Here is a 26,432-nt window from a genome sequence, read left to right on the forward strand (position 1 = left end):
GGAGACGCAGAGTTTTCGATTTACGTTGGCATAAATGATTATGGCATCGTTTATTTCAATTATGTCATCACCAAAGTACTCACATATTAATTTTCCACACTTCCGATTACTAGAATTTGCCCATAAATGAAAATAATTGATTTTAATAAAGACATATTTAAGTATAATTCCAAAGCTAATACACTTAAATAAAACAGTCAAAATTTGTGAGAGGATGCATGTAATGAATTTGGAAACACCAGAAAGTATAAGGGCCTAAATCATGACTGATGACAGCTGAACATTTTAATAGTTATGAACTAGGCCGGGCGCGGTGGCGCACGCTTGTAATCCCCGCGCTTGGGAGGCTGAGACAGGAGGATCGCACAGGTTCGAAGCCAGCCTCAGCTACTGAGTGAGGCTCTCCGCAACTTAGTGAGACCCAAATAAAGTATAAAAAAAAATAGGTCTGGAAGTATAGCCCAGAGGTTAAAAACCCCCTGAGTTCCACCCCCAGTACCACACACAAACACAAAAACTACTTCCTAATTAGGTTTATTATTATTATTATTATCATCATCATCATCAGTATTTTGCATGTGTGTGTAGGTGTGTGTGTGTGTGTGTGTGCGCTGTGGTCCTGGGGATAGAACCTAGGGGCCTTCTACCTCTGAGCTAAACCCCTAGGCCTATTTTATTTTTTATTTGGAAATAGGGTCTCACTAAGTAGCTGAGAGTCAAACAAAGTCACTGAGGCTGGCTTTGAACCTGCGACCCTCCTGTCTAAGCTTCTCAAGTCCTGGGATTGCCAGCATGAGCCACCACACTTGGCTTGTGATTACTTTTTGTGTGTGTGATTCCTTCAGTCTTGATCCTTAAACACATAAGCAAATCCAAACTTATTCATCATTCAAAAAAAAAAAAGAGTGAATTTACCTAATTACCAGTGCTGTTGGGTTTCCTCTTGAGCTCCACACCATTGGCCTCAGACTGAGGAGATGGTAAAACTTGCCTTCAAGAACCATTACATGCAAAATGCGTGCGTGCGCGCGCGTGTGTGTGTGTGTGTGTGTGTGTGTGATGTGCTGGGGATTGAACCAAATGGCATTCTACCACCGAGCTACACCCCAGCCCTATTTCATTTTTTATTTGAAAACAGGGTCTAAGTAGCTAAGGCTGGCCACTGAAGTCTTCTGACAACTTGGAGGACAAAGTCCAGATACCCCTCGCATATGGAGAGGTGGGCGTGCGGGTCTGCATACCACCAGGCATAGCCCTGTTATGCTCTGAAAGAAGTCCCCATCAGGGCATATAAAAATAGCTGTTTAACCTTGTATTGCTTTAGGCACAGCCCGAGTTGGTTATTACCCTTCTTGTACCCTGACCCTCTTTGTTTAATTCACCCAATAAAAGTAACGGCTGGGTGGATTTCGTTCCTGCGTGCCGTTATTTGTTCGGTTCCGACTCACAACAGGTCACTGTTGTGATCTATCTTCGTCCCCCAAGTACTGGGATTATAGGTGTGTGTCAAAATGCCTGGCTGGAAATGATAATCTTTGACCAAAAAAAAAAAAAAAAAAAAAAAGAATCACAGTTTTTTTTTCTTTCTTGAGATTGGCAGAATTGAGAAAAACACCTCATGATGAGGTGATTAAGACCAGATGTGTGTCATCTGAAGCACAGGTCTCCAGTCACCCATCTCCTACATAAACTTGTTCTACAGTCAGCTTCAGAGCAAGACAGTCCTGGGGATGGCCTGTCGCCTTATGATGGCTGGGGTGGAGCCAGAAGGTCGAAGGTGGAATATTCCTGGGTTCTGTCCCCAGTAGCACAAAAAAATGTACAAAGATTTGTGTTAGAGCGTTTTGTTGAAATTAGAATGATCACTAGAAGCTTGTGTCTTACAAACAGAGATTTAAGTAAATGGGTATAGTTCTTGAAGAATCATGTAGGCTTTTGAAAAAGTTATAGTAATTGACCCAAAGAAATCCTTTCTTGCAAAATGGAGATCATTTAGAGAAAGCTTAAAAATACACAATGATGGTCATGTACTGTATTGAATAAAATAATAACTACTGAACTCAATGGATTTTAATGATTACACAGATAAGAAAATAAAATAAATAAGTAAATATGCAGAAGTGGAATTCTTTTTCCAAGAATGTATTTCTAGCTAATCAAAACAAGAATCAATATTCAAGTTACGCAACCATCAGTGGATTTTTAAAAAGTGGGTCAAAGTTTGAAAAAGAATACATTATGCCCACAGTCCCCCACAAAACTATATATTGAATACAAAGGGAAAAATAAGAACATCAGTGTTGAGAGACTTAAAAATTAACTTTTAATGTTACCAAGCTGTTTAACTCACGACTTCCAATATGGAAAGAAAATTGTATGAGCCTTTATAAAACTGACACAAAAGGTGCTAACATTGCTTCAGGATAAACAAGGCTAAAATATATGCCCCCAAGTTTAATTTTGGAAAATATCAAACAAACTCAATTTGAGGAAGAATTCTACAAAGTCATTAGCTTTGTAGGATTAAAAGAATTATAGGATTAAAAGAAGCAAACACCCAAGGAAAAGAAACACAAATCGAAACAAGAGAAAGCCAGGTGTGATGGCACTTGCCTGTAATCCTAGTACTTGGGAGGCTGAGACAGGAAGGTGGAAGGTTCAAGGCCAGCCTCCACAATTCCCTGAGACCTTGCTCAAAAAATAAATAAATAAATAAACAAACAAACAAATAAGGGCTGGAGGTATAGCTTAGAGGCAGAATGCCCCTAAATTCAGTCTCCAGTACCACACACACATACAAAAATATGTTCCAGATTAAAGACATCTATACACACATTATAAATGAATGCAAAAACTTGACTCTGTATTTGTTGCTGAGCAAGGGAAAATATCTCTAAATACTTGTTTGAAATGACTAAGAAAGTTTGAATATGGAGCCCCGTTTGATAGTTATGATCCAGTTATGAAAGAAAATATCTTCATTTCCAGGTAAGACACACTGATTTACTGAGGGGAAAGAAGCCCAGACTCCAATTCGCACTCAGCAGGTTCATAAAAAATAATTATAAAGAAAGAAGAGTTGTAAAAACAAAAGGATGAAGAAAACGAGCAGAAGATATTGTCTGGTAAACATGGCCAAAGGGGCTGGGGGGCTCTGGGCAGCTCCTGCCTGAGGAACGAGGAGGTCCACAGTGGTGTAAATATTTGAAATCCAGAAATCTGGCTGTAGGGTATATGCCTTTAAATACTATTCTTTACTTTCCAGATAGTAAAAATTCTTGTAATGTCAACCCCATAAGGATCACCAACCTTTGTAAAATTCAGAAGATAGCATGCAAAATTAAAAAAAAAAAAGATTACTAATAGGTGATTCATGAACCTTGCTGTTCATAAAACTCTTGGTGGTGAAGTGTGATGGTTGAAGATTTGGGCATATAAGAGATGCAGTCTCTTTTGCACCTGTGACATTTATAATTGGGTTAAGCAAGATCTTACTTCACTTCAACAGGTAATTTTTTTTTTTTTGCTTACATTGATATTGAATTGGTGATGTTTTCAAAGATAAGGTAATAGGGGCTCTCAGTTGAATTCTTGAAGCCTACCTGGCCTCACATGGCTTGTATCCATCAGCTTCATAACCACAGTTCCCAGATATATCACTCTTAGAATTCAGTTCCTGATAACATGCATCAGTACCAAAACTTGAAGCTGAAAAAAGGAGGCTGTTAGTCACATTAAGCTAAGCACATAATAATTTATTATTATTATTATTATTATTATTATTATTATTATTTTTGTGTGTGATACTGGAGGTGGAACCCAGGGGATTTTCTACCTCCAGGCTACACTCCCAGACCTATTTTATATTTTATTTGGAAACAGGGTCTCACTAAGTTGCTGAGAGCCTCACTAAGTAGCTGAGGTTGGCTTCGAACCTGTGCGATCCTCCTGTCTCAGCCTCCCAAGCGCTGGGATTATAAGCGTGCGCCATCACTCCGGTTAAGCACATAATAACTTATATTAAAACAATTAGTAAACATGTTGACAAATCTGAGATGATTTTAAACAGATTGCACAAAGTACAATCAATAGTACAATGAAAATTTAAAAATAACTAGGTTTAAGGTCCCACGAAACCAATTCAATGAAATATTTAAAACCTGAAAAGATTCTAGTGATTTCAAAGTTTCTTGTCTAATTTTCAGGTCTTGGATCCATCTCAAGTTGGCTCTTGTGTGGGGTGAGAGGCAGGGATTTAATTCCATTTCCTACCTATAGATAACTAGTTTTCACAGCACCATTTGTTTAAAAGGCTGTCTTTTCTCCAATGTATGTTTTTGGTACCTCTTAACCAAGGAAACACTTCCATGGACATTATGTTCATCTGTGAAAATCCCAATCTCCATATCCTGTATGAAGAAGGAGGGAGAGGGAGCCACTCGCTGTTGTGGGCACGTCCGTCACCACCACTCTGAACTACATTGGGATGTGAGACTATAATTCCCCAATAAAAGTATAAAAATGTAAAATAAAAATTGACGTTTGGGTTGGGCGTGGTGGCGCACGCTTGGAATCCCAGCATTCGGGAGGCTGAGACAGGAGGATTGTGGTTCGCTGCCAGCCTCAGCTACTTAGTGAGGCTCTTTGCAACTCAGGGAGACCCTGTTTCAAAATAAAGAATAAAAAAATAGGGCTGGGGATGTAGCTCAGAGGTAGAATGCCCCTGGGTTCCATTCCCAGACCTGCAAAAAAAAAAAAAACAAAAAAAAGAAAGAAAGAAAGAAAGAAAGAAATGGAGTCTCAGCTATTATCCACACAGATGCAAACATATGTATGTTTAATAGATATATACATCTTAGCATTCACCAATGTGTGCTGACTAACTTCTAAAGTCACCATGCCCAGCTGAGAAAATTATTTTTAACAAATAATTGACCTGCTAGTCAATATGTTATTTTTGCATAGACATAGTATTGAGATTGGAGTCCAGAATTCCGCCTAAGTTTTTTGTTGTTGTTGTTGGCCTGGGGATTGTACCATGGGCATTCTACCTCCGAGCTACACATCCTGCCATATTTTTTATTCTTTATTTTTGAAACAGGGTCTCACTAAGTTGCGGGAGGCCCCTCTAAGTAGCTGAGGCTGTCCGTGAACCGCGATCCTATGGTCTCTGCCTCCTGAATACTGGGATTACAAGTGTGCACCACCGTGCCTGCCCGGCTTGGATTCTGCATAATTGAGGTGGGCGCCCAGGATTCTGCATAATTGAGGCGGGCACCCAGGATTCTGTGTAAATCCCTAGTGCCGGCCTCCCTTTTTTAGACTCCCTTTTGTCCCTCCACCGGTGTTCTAGTCCCTCTTATATCCCTATTTCTCCCTAGCTTCTGTATATGAGGAAAATAGATGATCTTTCATTTTTTTTGGTATCTGAGTGATCTCAGTATATATTCCCTAGTTCCACCCATTTCCCTGAAAACAACATAGTTTTGTTCTTTATGGATGAGTAGAATTGCATTGTGTGGATATCTCCTAATCTCGTATTCCATTTGCCTGCTATTTACTGAGCCTGGCTCGGAGCTTGCTGACTACAGACTGTGCTATCAACATAGAAATGCTCATCTCGACTTCCGGGAAGATGGCGACCGAGAAAAGCGGGGCTTAAGAGCCCCGCTAACAACCAATCTCCATTACCACAAAATCAGCGCCTTTCATAGCCAGAAAACACCATCACCAGAGAAACAAAAAAATCACCAGGCTCCAGAGAGAAAGCGGACTGAGAACAGAGCTCAGAGCCACAGAGGAGATACACCGGCCTCACGCCCGAGGACGCGGCAGCAGCGCCATACTGCTGGCGGCACCGGCGAATTCACTGGAAGGCTACAGCAAGCCGAGGTGAGCCGCTGCAGAACAGCCAGGTGGGATCGTTCGGCGCAGGGAGCATTTAAAGCTCCCAGTGGCTGAGCTCAGCACACGCTGCAGGGACTCAGAGTGGATCTCAAAACCAGAGAAGAAAAAATACGCCAGCCTCACGGCTGAGGGCGTGGCAGGGGCGCCATATTGCCACCGGCGGCAGCAGCATTGAATTCACCGAGTCCAGTACAGCTACATCTGCGTACTCAAGAACAGTGAGTCAAATTGCGGGCCACAGAGGAGAAATCCCAGTACTGTACTCCCTGGGACTTGACCCAGTGGGGGAGTGGCGGTGGCAGAGATATCACACCATAGGAAAACGTACAACCTGGCACCCCCATAGTCTAAAGCAGCCTCTATCGACTCCCTGGGTCGGAGACTCTGTGATACAACCCAGTAAAGGAGTAGTGGGGTCTGAGATACTACAGACTCGAGATCCAGAGCACCTTAAGCGTAGTCATAGTGACCCAAGGGAAGAACCCAGAGAAGGCACAAACTTCCGAAATCATGGGAAAGAGGAATAACACTGGAGCAATGAATGCCCACAACCCCACAACATCAGAACCCAATAAAACAGAAAATCAGAGATTTCTAGAAGATCAAATCAGGAAAATAACTGTAGAAATAATAGAGATGCTTCGAAAAGAACTCAAAGAGAGCCAAAAAGAAATAAAGGATGCAATTAATGAAGTAAAGGCCTCAATTCAAAGCATGAACAACCGATTAGATCACATGGAGAACAGAATCTCGCTCTTAGAAGATGATCATTCCAAAAATGAACGCATAGTTTCTAATCTAGAAAAAAATATCCAACAGCAGGAATCTGACATCGAAGAAATATGGGCCCATCTTAAGAGAGCTAACCTAAGAATAATTGGAATAGAGGAGGGAAAAGAAAGTGAAACCAAAGGGATCAACAATCTCTTCAAGGAAGTAATAGCAGAAAATTTTCCAAACATAGAGCAAGAGGTTGACACACAGGTCCAGGAAACTTATAGAACTCCCTTTAGACAGGATCGGAGAAGAGGATCCCCACACCACATAATTGTCAAAATGACCAATGTGGAAGCCAAGCAGAGAATCTTGAAGGCAACAAAAACAAAGGGCCAAGTGACATTCAGAGGCAAACCAATTAGAATCACTCCAGACTTCCCAAACCAAGTCATGAGAGCCAGAAGGGCTTGGAGTAACATATTCCAAACTCTGAAAGAAAACAACTTCCAGCCAAAAATTTCCTACCCAGCAAAACTTTCTTTCAAATTAGATGGAGAAATAAGAAGCTTCCATGACAAACAGAAACTGAAGGAATTTATGTCTTCAAAACCAGCGCTAGAGAAAATACTCAAAGAGATTAACTACAAAGAAGAAATAGGTAACACACACCAGAACCAGAGAAACAAGATTTTCCATCCAACAGACAACTAAGATTAGTTATCTTTGGAGATTCATTATTTATGTTAGTCTTTTACCTATCTCTAAATTGTATTGTTTGCTTTTATTGTTGCTAATTTTTAGGATTTCTAGTTGGAATATTAATATACCTTCAGATATAGCATTTGGAAATATTTTATCCCATTCTATTAGTAACTTTTAACTCTGTTTACAGTGTCTTTGGATATACAATATTTTTTTATTTTTTAGGGAGTTTGTATACTCTTCTGTTGCCTGTGCCATTGATATCATATCCAAGAAATCACTGCCAATTTCAATGTTGTGAGGTTTTATGACCCAGATTTTCTTCTAAAAGTTTATAGTCTTAAGATTTATATGTAGGTCTTTTATCTATTTTGAGTTAATATTTGTATATGGGATTAGGTAAGGATCCAATTTTATTCTTTTCCATGTAATTATTATTTTTCAACAATATTTAGTTAAAAGATTATTATTTCCTCCACCAAATGTTCGTGGAAACCTTGTCAAAAATAACTTGACAATATATGGAGGAATGTATCTCTAGGCTTTTATTTTATTCCAATGGTTTGTATATCTGCCTTTAGAACAGTACTACACTGTTTCAATTATTGTAGCTTTATATGGTTTGAAATCAGAAAATATATATCTTCTAGCTTTGTTCTTTTTCAAGATCATTTTGGGTAGCTAGAGTCCATATTCCATATTAGGATAGATTTTTTTTTCTGAAAAATAAATATATAAATATATGATAGTTTCACCTAAAAAAAAATAGAAAAAAATATTCTCTGGTAAGAAAGAAAGCAAAAAGAAATATTGAAATGTTATCTTTAAGTCATCAAAAGCTTGGTATCAGACAAATGAAACTGTTATGTGAGATTATCATTGTTAATTTTGGATAAATTGCTATAATACTAGATGTCAACCACTAAGCCAAGCATGGGAGGGAGGGATGGGGAGAGAATGGGGTGGGGATCGGGTGGGGGCTGACTGGGCGGTGTGTGCATGTATGTCTGCAAAAGTTTGTATCCCACTATGATGTATGAATACAGTGCACCAATAAAAATAAAAATTAAAATTAAAATTAAAAAAAAAAAGAAATGCTCGTCTCTGGGCCGGGCGTGGTGGCGCACGCTTTTGATCCCCGTGCTTGGGAGGCTGAGACAGGAGGATCGCGCAGGTTCGAAGCCAGCCTCAGCTACTTAGTGAGGCTCTCAGCAACTTAGTGAGACCCTGTTTCCAAATAAAGTATAAAATAGGTCTGGGAGTGTAGCCCGGAGGTAGAAAAGCCTGAGTACCAAGCAAACAAACAAACAAAACCCCCCCAAAAGCACTGAAATGCTCTGACCCTTCCAGCTTTAGCCCCTTTGGAAAGAGGCACAGGAGCACTGCTTAACACCTACTTCCTTGCAGACTTCAGAAAAATCCATATAGAGAAAGTCAAATGATACCGATTCCAAATATAGCTTCACATTGCTTTATCCCAGAGATGCACACGCCCGAGATGCAGACCCATTTGTTCTGGCCACAGGGATGCCCGTCGATGATGTAGAAGTTTTCGGGACAGACCGAGGAGCTGCCGTTGCAGTACTCCTTGAGGTCGCACTCATCAATGTTGGACCTGCAAATTGCTCCGTTTTCCCTAAACTGATGGGGTAACAATAAACAGCGTCAAAGGAAGCTCAGTGCAAATGAACAAGCATTCTCTAAGTGGTGATATTTTCTGTTGTCATAGGCTGCATAGCATGTTCTAGAGAAACTCTTACTTGACAGCCTTCACAGCACTCCCCGGAGTCACAACTGGCGCCTTCGGAGAGTTGGCAGGTTTGGGGGTTGCAGCACAAGGTGGAGGACTTCATGCATTCCTGAAAGGCAGAGCAGAGGCTCCACAGTACCTCCCAACGTTTATTCACATTGGATACACACATCTGTGTGTGGGGGGTGGGAGATGTACTGGAGATCGGACCTAGCGGTAGTCTACCTCTCCAAGATATGCCCTCAGCCTTTTTTATTTTATTTTATTTGTTTTTGAAACAGAGTCTCCCTAGGTGGCTGAGCGCTCCCTCTCTAAGTTGCCAAGACTGTCCTTAAACCTGCAATCCTCCTGTCTCGGCCTATGAAGGATCAACAATCTCTGGAAAGCTAACCTATTATAGTGCAAATACAATGACCAATATTATATTACATACTTGAAACTTGCTAAGAATATAGCTACTAATCGTCCTCACAAGGAGAGAAAGGAAGGAAGGATGGAAGGAAAGGTTAGATGAGGATAGACCTGTTAATTAGCTTGATTATCTCAGCGACTACTTCATAATGTATGCATCTACCAAGTGTCAAGCGGTATACTATAAATACAACCACAGAGTTGTTAATTATACCTCAATAAAGCTAGTGTGAAAAAATCAAGATCACTTGCATAGAACACATACACCAATATATAACTTCCCTCGTGAGTCGGCTAAGGTCCCTGTGTCCTTTCCTAATGGATTTTGTACAAAAACCAAATGTATGGCAAGCAGTCAGGCGTGTTGGCGCACGCCTGCCATCCCAGTACTTGGGAGGCCAAGATAGGTGGTTCGCAGGTTCGAAGCCAGCCTCGGCAACCTAGTGAGGCCCTTTAGTAACTTAGCAAGACCCTGTTTCAAAATCTAAGGTAACAAGCACTGAAGGTGGTGTAGCTTGGAGAGAGAACTCCTTGGTGTTCAATTCACAGCACCAGGGGGCAAAAAAGGTAACACACACACACACACACACACACACACACACACACACACTAGTGTGTACAAGGAAGAATGCAGTACCACACTGCGAGCGCTGACAGTGCCTTGGGTGCTTCAGGCCCGCCCCGGCGGGTTAGGACTGACCTCCTCCGTCCCACAGTCACAGGCTTCTCCTTCTTCTACTTTCTTGTTTCCGCAAGTCACTCTCTTGAAAGATTGCCGTAAGCGCGGCTGATTCTGCAGACAATTTGAGTTTTGCTTGGTAAAAAAGTGTGTGAATTCCTCCATGCTGCAGTTACTGAAGGCCTTCACACCGCTGGAGTATCTGGAAACACAGCACACCCATCCATATCGGCCTTTCTAACTCAGAGGACCAGCAGCACACCAGAGCCCTGGGCCACTCCTAGACCTGGGGTGTCCCCTGGACCATCTCAGGGCCACTTTAACGTTTTAAATTCCCTGAACTCTTGTTGCTTCTTGCCCCAAACCAGCCCTTCCAAAGGGAGACACAGTGTTTTACAATGTGTCGTCTGTGGCTGATCAAACCGCTTGGGTTAAAATTTTGGTTCTGTCATTTGTACCCTGTAGGTCTTCATAAAGGGTATTGAAAGCACACACGTGTGCGCGCACACACACACCTCAATTTCTTTTTCGCAATGTGGAGATAAAGCCATCTCTTATTTCGGGGAGTTTTGAGAACACAATACATGCATCGCACTGACAACGCTAAGCGTCTGCCCATAGCTTGTACTGCTGATATTTCCAAACTCAATAAGGAGAGATTCCAACTGGCTAGTTGATCAGGACCAAAAAAAAAAAAAAAAAAATCTCAAGGTCGTATTCTATTCCTTACCAACTTCCAAATCGTTCATGAAATATTGTCAACTCTATCAACTAAATATATCCAGAATATGTTTTTTCGAACAACCACCGAGGCGCAGCCTTCATGACCTCTTGCTGTGCACCAAGTTGGGGAACTGGCCATCCCTTCAATACCTGGACTTTGTATTCCTTTTCCTCAAAACACAAGTAGATTTCCTAAAACTCTGACCATTTTATATGAGCTCTCTGTCTAACCCACCACAATCAGAGTACAAACGACATGGTTGACTCCCCAGCACCTTCTCTGAAATTCTGAAATCCTCCCTTCCTGCCCAGCTCGCCCGCTCTGACAGCTCTCGACTGTCCTCTCTGTCAAGTATTTAGCTCTTCCCTCTGCATACCTTCCTCTCTTAATTACTTCAGATCTCTGTTCAAAATTTACGTAGAGATGATATTTTTTTCTTTTCTTTCTTTTTTTTTTTTTTTTTTTTGGTAGTACTGGAGCCCTTCCACCTCCAGGCTACACTCCCAGACCTATATTATACTTTTTATTTGGAAACAGGGTCTCTTAAGCCAGCACGGCTGACTTCGAACCTGTGCGATCCTCCTGTCTCCGCCTCCCAAGCGCGGGGATGACAAGTGTGCACCACCACGCCTGGCATCAGAGATGATATTTTTGAGCACACATTTGAAATGCCACACTTCTTAGTAGTCCTTAATTTCTTTAGTGACTTTTTTTCTTTAAAATACTTATCACAGCTGGGCATGGCGACACACACCTTTAATCCCAGGACTTATGAGACTGAGATGGAAGGATCGCAGGTTTACAGTCAGCTTCAGCAATTTAAGTGAGACTCTCTGCAACATGGTGAGACCCAGTTTCAAATCACAAAAATAAAATAAGGCTGGAGGTATAGTTCAGAGGTTACTGAGTTCAATTCCCATTAGCACACACATATCAGCAATATTATTAATTTAGTTATTGTATTCTGTTACTATTTCTTCATCTATAGGAGAAATGGCATACTAATAGTGTCATTTTCTAGCCCAGAGTCAGAGCCCAATAATTACTTTTGAAAAACAAATGGGTGCCTGATTAAAACTATCTCTTTGCTTTTTCTTCCTGTGGTGCTGAGAATTAGGGGAATTCACCTCCAACCTCCAACCCCAGCCCTATTTATTTTACCTATTTATTTTTTATTTGGAAACAGGCTCTTGCCAAGTTGCTAAGGGTCTCACTAAGTGGCTGAGGCTGGCTTTGAAACTGCGATCCTCCTGTCTCAGCCTCCCAAGTACTGGGATTACAGATGTGAAGGTTGGAGGTAGAATGCCCCTAATTCTCAGCACCACAGAGAGAGAGAGAGAGAGAGAGTGGAATATGTATTTTGGCTTTGGGGTCTTTCTTTGGTCACAACTGGTATTTGGCCCTAATGTTTATTCTAATGGCTTTTCTTAAATACACTGAAATTATCTTTTTCTGCAATATTGGGGATTGAACCCAGGGTCATTTTACCTCCAACCTCCAACCTCCAACCCCTGCCCTTTTTAATTTTTTATTTTGAAACAGAGTCTCGCTAAGTTGCAGAGAGCCTCACTAAGTAGCTGAGGCTGTCTGCAAGTTTGTGATCCATCTGTCTCGCCTCCCAAGTGCTTGGTTACAAGTGTGTGCCACTGCTCCTGGACTACAGTCATCTTACTCTAAGCTATAGGTGTATGGAGCACGAAGGCTGGGTGTCTTACATTGCCTCTGGGTTCATCACACAGACGGCTCCTTGGCACTGGCAGCTGCTAACGTCGTAAGGGATCCCCATGTTGAGACTCAGTAACTGAGTTAAAATAATCCCAAGCGATTCCAAGCCTTTGGTTTTGGGGTGCTGAAAAAAATCCCACACATTTACATGGACACATTGTGAGTATTTTATTTACTGGTGGAACAATATAATGACTTAAAAGAATCATCTAATAAATGGAATTGAGACATCTAGTATGTTGTCTACACACGTGCCATTCATACTGACCTACCTCAATATACAGCCTGATTTTTTATTCTGTATTTGGAAACAGGGTCTCACTGAGTTGCGGAGGGCCTCACCAAGTAGCTGAGGCTGGCTGCGAAACCCGATCCTCCTGCCTCAGTCTCCCAAAGGCTGGGATTACAAGCGTGCGCCACCAGACCTGGCTTTGTCTATATTCTTGATGAGTGCCATTCTAATGGTGCTCAGTGTATATTTATTTACATTTCCCTGATTATTAATGATGTTGAATATTTTTCCTATATTTGTTGGTCTTTTGTATTTCTTCTTTTAAAAAGTGTCTCTGTAGAGCCGGGTGTGGTGGCGCACGCTTGTAATCCCCGCGCTTGGGAGGCTGAGACAGAAGGAGCCCGCTGGTTCGAAGCCAGCCTCAGCTACTTAGTTAGCGAGGCTCTCAGCAATGTAGTGAGACCCTGTTTCCAAATAAAAAGAAAAAAGTGTCTCTGTAGTTTAATCGCCCATTTTTTATTGGACTTTATTTTCCTACACATCGATGTCCAGGTTTCCCAACACCATAGGTTAAAAACGCTGTCTTATCTATAACATATATTTTTGACATCTTTGCCAAAAGTCAATTGGCTTTAAGTGTGAAAACTTGTCTCTATACCTTCTATTCTATTCCATCGGTCCATGGGTCTGTTTTATGCCAGTACCACGCTGTTTATATTATTACAGCTCTATCATATAATTTAAAATCAAGTACTGTGATCCCTCCAGCATGGTTCTTGCTGCTCAGGATTGCTTAGGCTATTCTGGGCCATTTGTCCTCCCCTATGAATTTGTGTGTGTGTGTGTGTGTGTGTGTGTTACCAGGGATGGAACCCAGGGGCATTCTACCTCTGAGCTACACCCCCAGCCCTACTTTTTATTCTTTATTTTGTGAATTTTAGGACTGCTCTCTCTAGTTCTGTGAAGAATAACATTTTGGTAGGGCTTACATTGAAGCTCCGGGTTGCTTTGGGGATACAGCCATTTTGACAATATTTACTCGCTGTATCCATGAACATGGACGGTCTGTCTTCTGAGATTTTCTGGGGTCCTCTTCACTTTCCCTCTCCAGTCTTTCTTAGCTCAGTTCTGCCCTCTCTTTGCTAAGCATCTAGCTCGGCCTCAGTATTTGATTCTGGAGCGTTGCGAGGGTGTCTTTGAGGGAGTGAGCCACACTGCAGCTTTTGAGGTGAGGGAAATCACTTGTGCATAAATGCCACGTTTTTCAAACTATGAATTTTAAAGATAAGTGTTGTTTCTATTTGGTTCACTTCTCTCTCTCTTTATTGGTACTGAGGCTTGAACTCTCATCTCTTTTTTATTTTCTGTTACATCTCACTAAGTTGCAAAGAGTCTCACTAAGTAGCTGAGGCCGGCCATGAACCTGTGACTCTCCTTGTCTCAGCTGCCCGAGGCCTGGGATTACAGGCCCGTGCCTCCAGCTTGGCTTGATTCAACCCTACCTCTCCACTGAGCTTCACTTTAACTTGTTTACTAAAAGAAGGGTATTATGCACTGAGCTCTGAAACTCCAGCAGACCTTGTACAAACACACAAAAAGTAAAACAAAAAGATAAGTTCTACTTGTCAGAATAATTGCAATATCACGAAGCAGTGGCAAAACGCTCTTCAATGACAGATACTCCTAGGATGACAAATACTCTTCAATTGAAAATACTCTTAGGATCTCTACGAGGGCTCTCCTTTGCCTGTCGTTTTCCTATGCCCTATGAAGCCTTCAAAGGTGATCAATAGCTAATTCAGATGATGTCTTTTTTGTGTGTGTGGTACTGGGGATGGAACCCAGGGGCATTCAACCTCCGAGCTACACCCCCAGCCCTATTTTTTATTCTTTATTTTGAAACAGGGTCTCACTGATTTGCAAAGGGCCTCACTGAGTAGCTGAGGCCATCTTCAAACCACGATCCTCCTATCTCAGCCTCCCAAATGCTGGGATTCCAAGCATGCGCCACCACGTCCAGCCAGATACTGTCTTTTAATCTGGTTCATAATTGTGTTACACAACAAATGCATAAACTCTATGTAAATTAATATAAACGCATGCAATGAAATTAAATACAGGATTAAATATGAAGACTGAAAACTTGATAACACCGTACAAAACTCAAATAGATCACTGCCTGAACAACGTCCTAAAACAGGACGTACTGCATTCAGGACAGGAACACTAACATTTTTATTTGTAGTAAGTTCAGTGAGGACTTCTTATAGTTCAAATATTTCTGTAAGTGGTAGGCACAAAAGTCAATATATTGATGCACATCTCAATGTACATAAAAGTAATAAAAATAAGGACATCTTTGACCCTATATGCTTTTCCCGAGCATGCTACCGACACCTTTTAGCCAAGCAGGTTAGATGAGGCCGTACCAGGGCAATGCCGCCTGCAAAATCCTTGTCGCACATTTTCCCTTGAAAGGTGGCACCGACATAATCCTCTATTTCTCTGTAACTTCAATGGCAAAACAGATCAGAGTCACATAATTTTGCAAGAGTAAGCACAACTGAGACTCAGTTTCCACCAAATAAATGTTAGCTTTGGACACTACTGTTAAACTCCGAAATATTCCCACCTAACAGGAGCCTAACACGGCTTGGGATGTGCCTTAAATTTCATGTGACCTTCGATGGTCAAATAAAGATTTATCTTATGTTGTCTCCTGAGACTGAAATGAATATGATAAAAAAAAAAACTTAAAGCCTCCTTATAAGGAGAAAATTAACGGAAAACAGCTGGAAAATGAGCCTGAAGCCGCCTCCTGAATCAGGTAGCATCAGCCTGCCAGAGGTAGGGCAGGTGAATGGGCAGAAGACAAAATATCAAAATTTAAAAGTTATATAAAGAATTTACTGTATATGGAGTATATCTGAGTTAACAAGAGAAAATCCAAGAGTTTATTAAACAAAAAAGTATTTATTTCATACTAAAAACCATCACAAGGTGTCTATGTTATGTTCATATTATACTGGAATATAAAATTGTGTTTCCATTTCTTTGTAGGTTGTGTGTGTGTGTGTGTGTGTATGTGTGTGTGTGTGTGGTGCTGGGGATGGAACCTGGGACATTCTACCTCTGAGCCATACCCCTGCTCTATTTCCTATTCTTTATTTTGAAACAGGGTCTCACTAAGTTGTGGAGCACCTCGCTAAGTAGATGAGGTTGGTGCCAAACCACGATCCTCCTGTCTCAGTCTCCCAGGTACTGGGATCACAAGTGTGCGCCAACACGCCCGGCTGTCTTTGTAATTTTAAAATCTTTAACAAAAACAAAGTAAAGAAAACTAACTTTTATTCATGGAATTCAGGTGTGTCTCTTTGAATAGCCACTGTTCACATTAATGCAGGGTCACGGACTCTGAGTGACGTGGTACGTGCTGTGCTGTAGTGTAGGAAGACCTGGGGTCCAAGAGGTGGAGCTCAAAGGTAAAATGCCATGGCTTCAATTCCCAGTACCCTACACACACACACACACACACACACACACACACACACACACACACCAAAAAGAAAAAAAAAACCATGATCTTCTAGGTCAGAAAAAAAAAAAGAATAACAGGAGACATTTTTTCCCATAAAGGCCTGTCAATGTCAGCAATTGGGCCAGATGAGTATGCTTTCTTTAAATAAGTTTTAGTAATTCCCAAATGTGCTTACACAAGTAAAAACGCCACATCGTGCGGCCTCAAAACAAGAAAAGATTTTTTCCATGTGAGAAATTGCTGTAATAACTCGTTAACATCTCCAGTGACCCTCATTTTGTTTTCGTCTACCCAAAGCTCCAGCGAAGACAGAATTACTGTAAGATTAATGGAAGAGAACATCTACAACAGAACACATTCAGAAGACATGGTCAAACAGCGTGTTCTCAGTGGATTTCACCATCTATCTATGAAAATAACAGACCACAGAGGAACTGCAAGTCTAGACCGAAGCCGACCAAGCATAACAGTAGGTACTAAAGCTACCAATCAGAACACGTTAAATGCTTGGCACTAAAGCAAGTGTTTAATCCTTATAAGAACCCAACAAGTTATATATAATAAGCATTATTCCTATTTTACCAGTAGAAAAACTACAACTTAAAAATTAAACAATCTTCTCTACATCACACAACTTGTATACTAGGGCAATGTCATTCACTTAGAGATTTTTTTTTTTTTTTTTTAGTATCATAAGCAAATACAAAAGTATTCAAAAAACAAACACTTACAGCATTCATCAATCCAATCAAATTGAAAATTTTTTGAGTGACGATAGTCGTATCAGAACCCATAAAATCATACTGTAAAACACAATCATCTTTTAGGTCTCTAAATATGCATTGCTTAATATTTAATGATTATTATTCTTATGGTTAAAGTTTAGCATAATAAAGTAAAAAAAAAAAACCTGTTTGAATTATAAGCACATTGCTTTTATTTGTAGTACTGGGGATGGAACCCCGGGTCTTGTGCATGTTCCGCAAGTGGCCTGCCCCTGAGCCACACCCGTGGCCCTTTGTATTTTATTTGAGACAGGGTCTTGCTAAGTTGTCCAGGTTGGCCTCTAAGTCTCTAGCCTTCTGCCTCAGCCTCCCCAGCAGCTGAGATTACAGGCATGCACCATTGTACCTGGCAATGTATTAGTTTTTGTTCAATTATTACTAGACACACCATATGATACATAGCCAGTGTAGAAAATGGTAATTTAAGAAAATGAAGCAAAAAAGAGACTAAAAACAAGGGAGAATGCCACTGTCAATAAACTGATGATAATAGTTACAGATAGAAAAATACTCACTTTAAACTTTAAGATTTAAAGCTGGGCTTGGTGGCACACACCTTTACAGCTGAGACAGGAGGATTACGGTTTGAGGACAGCCTCAGCAAGTAGTGAGACTCATCAACCTAGTGAGACCATGTTTCAAAATAAAAAAAACTAAAAAAATAAAAAAATAGGGATGGGTGTATAACTTGGAGGTAGAATACCCCTGGGTTCAATCCACAGTACCACACACACACATAAACTATAAGATCTAAATGTGAGTAACTATTTTGCAAAGCAAAAAAACCCTAAATCTAAAAGATTATAGATGAGTGGACTCATTTAAAGCTGTGTCTGCTTGAAGCCTCACTAAAACAATTATAAGAATATCAATAGAAAGAGAGAGGCTCTCAAAAAATATACATAATCTTTCCTTTATTTAGATACAGAAAAGAAAAAGAGGGACTTCCAGGAAGATGGTGACCGAGAAAAGCGGGGCTTAAGAGCCCCGCTAACAACCAATCTCTATTACCACAAAATCAGCGCCTTTCATAGCCAGAAAACACCATCACCAGAGAAACAAAAAAATCACCAGCCTCAGAGAGGAGGGGGTCTCAGAACGGAGCTCAGAGCCACAGAGGAGATAGGCCAGCCTCACGGCCGAGGACGCAGCAGCAGCGCCTTACTGCCGGCGGCAGTGGCGACCTCACCAGATGGCACCAGACCAACGCACTCAACAGCCCACCAGGCTCCAGGGAGGAGCGGCGGACAGCGAGCCGAGGTGAGCCGCGGTGGAACAGCCCGGCGGGATTTGGCAGATTTTTCGGCACAGGGAGCGTCTAAAGCTCCCAGTGGCTGGGCTCAGCACACGCTGCAGGGACTCAGAGCAGAGCTCAAAACCAGAGAAGAAATACACCAGCCTCATGGCCGAGGGCGTGGCAGCGGCGCCATATTGCCACCGGCGGCAGCAGCATTGAATTCACCGAGTCCACTACAGCTCCATCTGCATACTCAACAACAGTGAGTCAAATTGCGGGCCCCAGAGGAGAAATCCCAATACTGACTCCCAGGGACTTGACCCAGTGGGGGAGTGGCGGTGGCAGAGATATCACACCATAGGAGAATGCACAACCTGGCACCCTCCATGGTCTAAAGCAGCCTCGATTGACTCCCTGGGTCTGAGACTCTGCGATACAACCCAGTAAAGGAGTAGTGGGGACCAAGATTCCACAGACTCGAGATCCAGAGCACCCTAAGTGAAGTCGTAGTGACCCAAGGGAAGAACCCAGAGAAGGCACAAACTTACGAAATCATGGGAAAGAGGAATAACAATGGAGCAATGAATGCCCACAACCCCACAACATCAGAACCCGATAAAACAGAAATTCAGAGATTTCTAGAAGATCAAATCAGGAAAATAACTTTAGAAATAATAGAGGTGTTTCAAAAAGAATTCAGAGAGAGCCAAAAAGAGATAAAGGATGCAATTAATGAAGTAAAGGCCTCAATTCAAAGCACGAACAACCGATTAGACCACATGGAGAACAGAATCTCGCTCTTAGAAGATGATCATTCCAAAAATGAACGCATAGTTTCTAATCTAGAAAAAAGTATCCGACAGCAGGAATCTGACATCGAAGAAATATGGGCCCATCTTAAGAGAGCTAACCTAAGAATAATTGGAATAGAGGAGGGAGAAGAAAGTGAAACCAAAGGGATCAACAATCTCTTCAAGGAAGTAATAGCAGAAAATTTTCCAAACATAGAGCAAGAGGTTGACACACAGGTCCAGGAAACTTATAGAACTCCCTTTAGACAGGATCGGAGAAGAGGATCCCCACACCACATAATTGTCAAAATGACCAATGTGGAAGCCAAGCAGAGAATCTTGAAGGCAACAAAAACAAAGGGCCAAGTGACATTCAGAGGCAAACCAATTAGAATCACTCCAGACTTCCCAAACCAAGTCATGAGAGCCAGAAGGGCTTGGAGTAACATATTCCAAACTCTGAAAGAAAACAACTTCCAGCCAAAAATTTCCTACCCAGCAAAACTTTCTTTCAAATTAGATGGAGAAATAAGAAGCTTCCACGACAAACAGAAACTGAAGGAATTTATGTCTTCAAAACCAGCACTAGAGAAAATACTCAAAGAGATTAACTACAAAGAAGAAATAGGTAACACACACCAGAACCAGAGAAACAAAAGTTTCCATTCAACAGACAACTAAGATTGGTTATCTGTGGAGATTCATTATTTATGTTAGTCTTTTACCTATCTCTAAATTGTATTGTTTGCTTTTATTGTTGCTAATTTTTAGGATTTCTAGTTGGAATATTAATATACCTTCAGATATAGCATTTGGAAATATTTTATCCCATTATATCAGTAACTTTTAACTCTGTTTACATTGTCTTTGGATATACAATATTTTATTTTTTAGGGAGTTTGTTTACCCTTCTGTTGCCTGTGCCATTGAAATCACATTCAAGAAATCACTGCCAATTTCAATGTTGTGAGGTTTTATGACCCAGATTTTCTTCTAAAAGTTTATAGTCTTAAGATTTATATTTAGGTCTTTTATCTATTTTGAGTTAATATTTGTATATGGCGTTAGGTAAGGGTCCAATTTTATTCTTTTTCATGTAATTATTATTTTTCTACAATATTTAGTTAAAAGATTATCATTTCCTCCACCAAATGTTCGTGGAAACCTTGTCAAAAATAACTTGACAATATATGGAAGAATGTATCTCTAGGCTTTTATTTAACTCCAATGGTTTATATATCTGCCTTTAGAACAGTACTACACTGTTGCAATTATTGTAGCTTTATATGGTTTGAAATCAGAAAATAAACATCTTCTAGCTTTGTTCTTTTTCGAGATCGTTTTGGGTAGCTAGAGTCCATATTCCATATTAGGATAGAATTTTTTTCTGAAAAATAAATATATAAATATATGATAGTTTCACCTAAAAAAAAAGAAAAAATATTCTCTGGTAAGAAAGAAAGCAAAAAGAAATATTGAAATGTTATCTTTAAGTTATCAAAAGCTTGGTATCAGACAAATGAAACTGTTATGTGAGATTATCATTGTTAATTTTGGATAAATTGCTATAATACTAGATGTCAACCACTAAGCCAAGCATGGGAAGGAGGGATGGGGAGGGAATGGGGTGGGGATCGGGTTGGGGCTGACTGGGCGATGTGTGCATGTATGTCTACAAAAGTTTGTATCCTACTACGATGTATGAATGCAGTGCACCAATAAAAAATTAAAAAAAAAAGAAAAAGAAAAAAGATAGTGACAACATTTGTAAACTGAAATATGAATGAGTACCAAGTGATGAGGCATAGCTAATAAACGTGAATCATCAACCAGCAGAAGAATAGACTCCACCGTGAAACCCCTCAGCTGACGCACGCCGGCTAAGCCGCTGGCTCTGAAAGCAAGAGAAGTTGGCTGTAACAAGAGATGGGCTGACTAATTTTGTTTAAGCAGTACTTACGGATAGAACTTCTACCAATGGGTATATGAAAAAACTCCCCAAATGTCATATATTGAATGACTCCATTTATATAACATTTTAGAAATAAAAAATATCTAGAAATGGGGAACAGATGAATGGATTCCAGAGGTTGGGAAGGTGGATGAGAAATGGCGTAAGATCCGACACTAGAGAGCCTCGCTGCGATGGAATCTGCGTGTGTCTCGACTATCAGTTACAGCATCCTGGATGGAATATGCTAGAGAGTATACTGTTTAAAGGGTAGACAAGACTTCTATACAGTCTTTCAACTGCATATAAATATACAATTATCTTTGAATAAAAGGTAAATTTTTTTGCAGTACTAGGGATGGAACCCAAGGGCATTCTACCTCCGAGCTATACACCCAGTCCCATTTTTTATTCTTTAGTTTGTTGTTGTTGTTGTTGTTTTGGTGGTCCTGGGGTTCTTGGAAACCCTTCGACCTCTGGGCTATACTCCCAGACCTATTTTATATTTTTTTAAAATTTGGAAACAGGGTCTCTTAAGCCAGCGTGGCTGGCTTCGAAACTGCACGATCCTCCTGCCTCAGCTGCCCAAGTGCGGAGATTACAAGTGTGTGCCACCACGCCCGGCTTATTCTTTATTTTGAAACAGGGTCTCACCGAATTGCAAAGGGCCTCACTAAGTAGCTGAGGCTGTCTGTGAACTGCGATCCTCCTGTCTCAGCCTCCCGAATGCTGGGATGACAAGCGTGCGCCACCACTTCTGGCTAAAAGTAAAGTTTTAAGAACTAAAAACTACTCACTTACTGTAAGTGAAAATAATAACAGAGGAACATAATAATTATTAAACTTAGAAAAAATCAAATGGCAAACATAAATATACACATATGTATGCATAATGTCATTAAATATTAATCGATTAAATAATCCAAGCAAAAATGAGAGACTGTCAGACTTAACTGAAGAAACAGAAAAAAAGAATTAATTGTGCACAGGAGACATACTACATTTTCAAAGAGACATACTACATTTCAAAGATATACACTGCTTGACTGTAAAGGGTTGAAAATATACACCATGCAAACAACAATGAACAGACAAAATTATCATATACGCACCCAAGAGCAGAGCCAAAAAATTACGAACTAAACAGTGGCAGATTCAAGGAGGAGGAGGAGACACAGAGAATCCAGTAATGCAGATTTAAATATACAACTTCCAATAATAAACCCATACAGATATAAAAAAGGAAAACCAGCCTATAAGTCAACAGTTATCGATAGAATATTTCACGGCGAAGCAGCTTCAGGGCCTGTGAACGCAGGTGAGAAGCAGGGCGAACAGAAAGCTCAAAGAATAATTCAAAACAAATTTCAAACAACAAAAATATGCTCTCTGGACATCACAAAATCAAATTAAAAGCAAAAATGGAGAGAAATTTGAAAAATTCAAAATACGGGGAACCAATGATAAATGGGCAATGATCAGGCTGGGCGTGATGGTGCATGCCTATAATCCCAGTTCTTGGGAGGCCGAGATGGGAGAATGGCAGGCTTGAGGCCAGCCTCAGCAAGTTAGCGGGACCCTCGGCAACTTAGTGAAATCCTGTTTAAAAAAAAAAAAGTAAAATAGGGGTGGAGGTGTGGCTCAGAAGTATAACACTCTTAGGTTCAGTCTCTAGCACCAAACAGAAAATAGACAAGGATTAAAGAAGAAACAGCAGGGGACTTAGAAAATATTATATTAAGGCTGGGCGTGGTGGCGCACACTTGTAATCCCGGTGCTTGGGAGGCTGAGACAGGAGGATCACGTGTTCAAAGCCAGCCTCAGCTACTGAGTGAGGCTCTCAGCAACTTAGACCCTCTTTCCGAATAAAATATAAAATAGGTCTGGGAGTATATCCCGGAGGTAGAAAGCCCCTGGGTTCTACCCCCACTACCACACGCACAAAAAAGGAGAAATAAAGACTTAAAAAAAAGAGAATACTATATTAATCAAAATACAACATAACAAAACTATGGACATTAACTTAACCTGACAATTAAAAAATTTTAAATAGGAAGAACAAACTACAGCTAAAGAAAGGAGATAAGAAAACATAATAAAAATCAAGGCAAAAAATTTGGAAATAAGGCCGGGCGTGGTGGTGCACGCTTGTAATCCCCGTGCTTGGGAGGCGGAGACAGGAGGATCGTGCAGGTTCGAAGCCAGCCGCGCTGGCTTAAGAGACTCTGTTTCCAAATAAAAGTATAAAAATGGTCTGGGAGTATAACCCGGAGGTAGAAGGGTTTCCAGGAACCCCAGTAATACAAAAAATAAATTTGTTTTTGAAATAAAGGTATAAAACTACACAGATAATTAACAAAACAAAGTTAATTATTTGGTAGGAGGAAAATAATCAAGAAAACTTTAGCCACACTAACAAGAGCAGAAGAGAGATGTTTAAAGTGATTGAGGTCAGCTGGGAGTGGTGGTGCACGCTTGTAATCCCAGTATTTGGGAGGTTGTGAATGGAGGATCACGGTTCTCGGACAGTGTCAGCTTCTTAGTGAGGCCCTCTGCAACTCAGTGAGAGCCTCTTTCAAAATAAAGAATAAAAAATCGGGCTGGGGATAGACCTCAGAGATAGAATGCTCCTGGGTTCAATATTCAGTTCTGGACAAAAAAATATAAAGGCCACAAATGACTACAATGAACCCAGAAGAAAAACAAAAACTAAAACAAAGATTGGAAATTCAATTTCATAACTTCTTACAAAGAAATGGCTAATTCCAAATGACTTTGTCAGTAAATTTCATCAAACATTTAAAGAACTCCAATTCTCCAAAAGCCTTCTAGAAAATAGCAAGAAACACCAGGTGTGGTGGCGCACGCTTGTCATCCCGATATCTGGGAGGCTGAGACAGGAGGATCGGAGTTTGCGGCCAGCCTCAGCTACTTAGTGAGGCCCTCTGCAACTCTGTGAGACTCTTTTTCAAAATTATAAATAAAATATAGGGCTGGAGGTGTAGTTTGGAGGTAGAATGCCCCTGGGTTCCATTTCTAGTACCAAAAAAAAAAAAAAAAAAAACCCCACACCTATTCATAATAAAAGCATTCAAGAAACTAGAGATTGCAGGGGACTTTTGCACCTGATGAAGGGTATCTATGAAAAACTCATCGATCTCATCCTGCCCATGAGTAAAGCCCCGGGTGTGATTTCCCCCAGATCTGGAAAGACAAGGGCCTCCATGTTCATTGCACCCATTCCTCCTGTCGCCAGAGGTTCTGGGATAGGTACAAGAAACCACATATACGCATTGAGGAAAGTGAGACGTTATACTCTGCTGATAGACAAGAAGATCTGTATCTAGAGAACCCCGAGAAAGCCAGTAAAAACTAACAGAATGAATCAGTGATTTCAGTAAGGTCACTGGATTAAGGGCATAGATATGAAATCAGTTGTATTTCAGACACCAGCAATTTCCAAAAATTACATTCAAGAAAAAATATCCATCTACAATAACATGAAAGTACACATAAGAGGGAAGAAAAAGAGGTGCAAGACAAACCCCGAAATCTACAACCTGACGCTGAGGGGAGCAAAAGCAATGTAAATACCCAGGAAGTCAGCCTGTGTTTCTGGATCGCAAGATTTAAGACCGGTAAGACGACCATCGTTTCCAAGTGGATCCGTACATGTGAATGCAATCCTTCTCAAAGCGCCAGCTGCTGTTTTCGCAGGAAAGAAAAAGCTGATTCTAAAATTAATTTGCATGTTAACATAATTCACAATGTCCACAGTGTCTTAAAATGAGCAGCACTGAAGGACTCATGCCCCCAGTTTCAAAGCTAACTTCAGAGTTACGGCGACGAAGACGGTGTGTTTGGCATCAGATTGGACCTAGATCAACGAAGGAGAATTGGGTGCCCGGAGATAAATCCTAACATTTATGATCAGATGATATTTGAAGAAGAATTAAATGAAGAAAGAAGGTATTTTTTAAATTACAAGCCTCATAAGTTAATACAGTCACGAGAAATAAAAAATATACAACTTCATCAAGAAAATAAAAGACAACCTGCAGAGTGGCTAAAAGTATTTGTAAATTTTACAACCAATAAGGGTCTAGTTTTCAGAATACACAAAGGATGCTTGAAAAGTAAAAAGACAACCCAATTAAATAATGTGTGTGAAGGCTTGGAGTTCTTGCACATATCCAGTTTTTAAGCCACTTAAGATTGGTGCAATAGACAGACTTCAGAGTCTAGGAATAAACCTCTGGGTTACTCTCTCAGACTCATTTTACTTTTTATTTGGAAACAGGACCTCACTAAGTAGCTGAGGCTGGCTTCAACCCTGCACAATCCTCCTGTCTCAGCCTCTCAAGTACTGGGATTACAAGCGTGCGCCACCATGGCCGGCTAGAACGTCATATATTTTTAGCGATAAATTTGGGACCTTGTCTACAAAATACAGGGAAAAAAGGATAGGAAAAAAGAAGATAATTAAATCATAGAGAGATTTCTAAATTTCAAATCATTCTCCATTTAATAAGAGAATCCCCAAAGAAATAATCTTTAGAAATGAAGATACCCTTCTCTTTCCCCAATATGAACCATCCTTCACCTAACCAAAAGATGTTACAAATGGAAAACTCTTATTTCCTCTTTTTTTTTTTTTTTGGTAGTACTGGGGTGGAACCTAGGGGCTTTCTACCTCCAGGCTATACTCTTAGACCTATTTTCTATTTTATTTGGAAACAGGGTCTAAGTTGCCGAGAGCCTCACTAAGTAGCTGAGGCTGGCTTCGAACCTGTGCAATCCTCCTGTCTCAGCCTCCCAAGTGCAGGGATTACAAGTGTGTGCCACCATGCCCGGCTTCTTATTTTCTCTTTTAATAACAATATTAAGCATTATTTTCAAAAATTGAAAATACTGGAATACAATATTTTCTATACATATAGTTTCTATGATTCTAAAACTATCCATAAATTTTTATTTACATTATTACTTGAAAAATGAATAAATATTTTATAGAGATGTGATTCCCAAATTCCTACTGATACCAATAATGTAAAATGTACTAAGTAAATAGTTTAAAATGTACTAAATAAATAAAATGTACCAAATAAAGATACTAAATAAATAAAATGTAATAAATAAATAATTAAAATGTACTAAATTAAAATGTATTAATTAATTTAAAAGTACTAAATAAAGTTATTCTCTCCTGTAACAAAATCATTCCTAATTATTTTCATAGCCTTCCATTGATACTATACAGTAATACAAGACAAATCAGAATAT

At 40.3% G+C, this 26,432-nt stretch overlaps 1 protein-coding gene across 1 annotated transcript in view; it reads right to left on the minus strand.

The window, feature by feature from the left end:
• The window catches only part of ADAM2 (ADAM metallopeptidase domain 2), a gene marked incomplete at both ends in the record, with an annotated part of 49,926 nt that overhangs the window by 9,074 nt on the left and 14,420 nt on the right, over positions 1-26,432 (minus strand). Inside the window, 7 exons of the mRNA XM_080710202.1 lie at positions 8,793-8,967; positions 9,087-9,185; positions 10,188-10,368; positions 12,606-12,739; positions 15,277-15,358; positions 16,561-16,727; positions 17,117-17,188. Coding sequence (XP_080566328.1) covers positions 8,793-8,967; positions 9,087-9,185; positions 10,188-10,368; positions 12,606-12,739; positions 15,277-15,358; positions 16,561-16,727; positions 17,117-17,188 — 910 coding nt within the window. The remainder of the gene's footprint in view (positions 1-8,792; positions 8,968-9,086; positions 9,186-10,187; positions 10,369-12,605; positions 12,740-15,276; positions 15,359-16,560; positions 16,728-17,116; positions 17,189-26,432) is intronic.

The sequence above is a fragment of the Muscardinus avellanarius genome, assembly GCF_963383645.1.
Source record: "Muscardinus avellanarius genome assembly, chromosome: 14".
NCBI lineage: Eukaryota > Metazoa > Chordata > Mammalia > Rodentia > Gliridae > Muscardinus > Muscardinus avellanarius.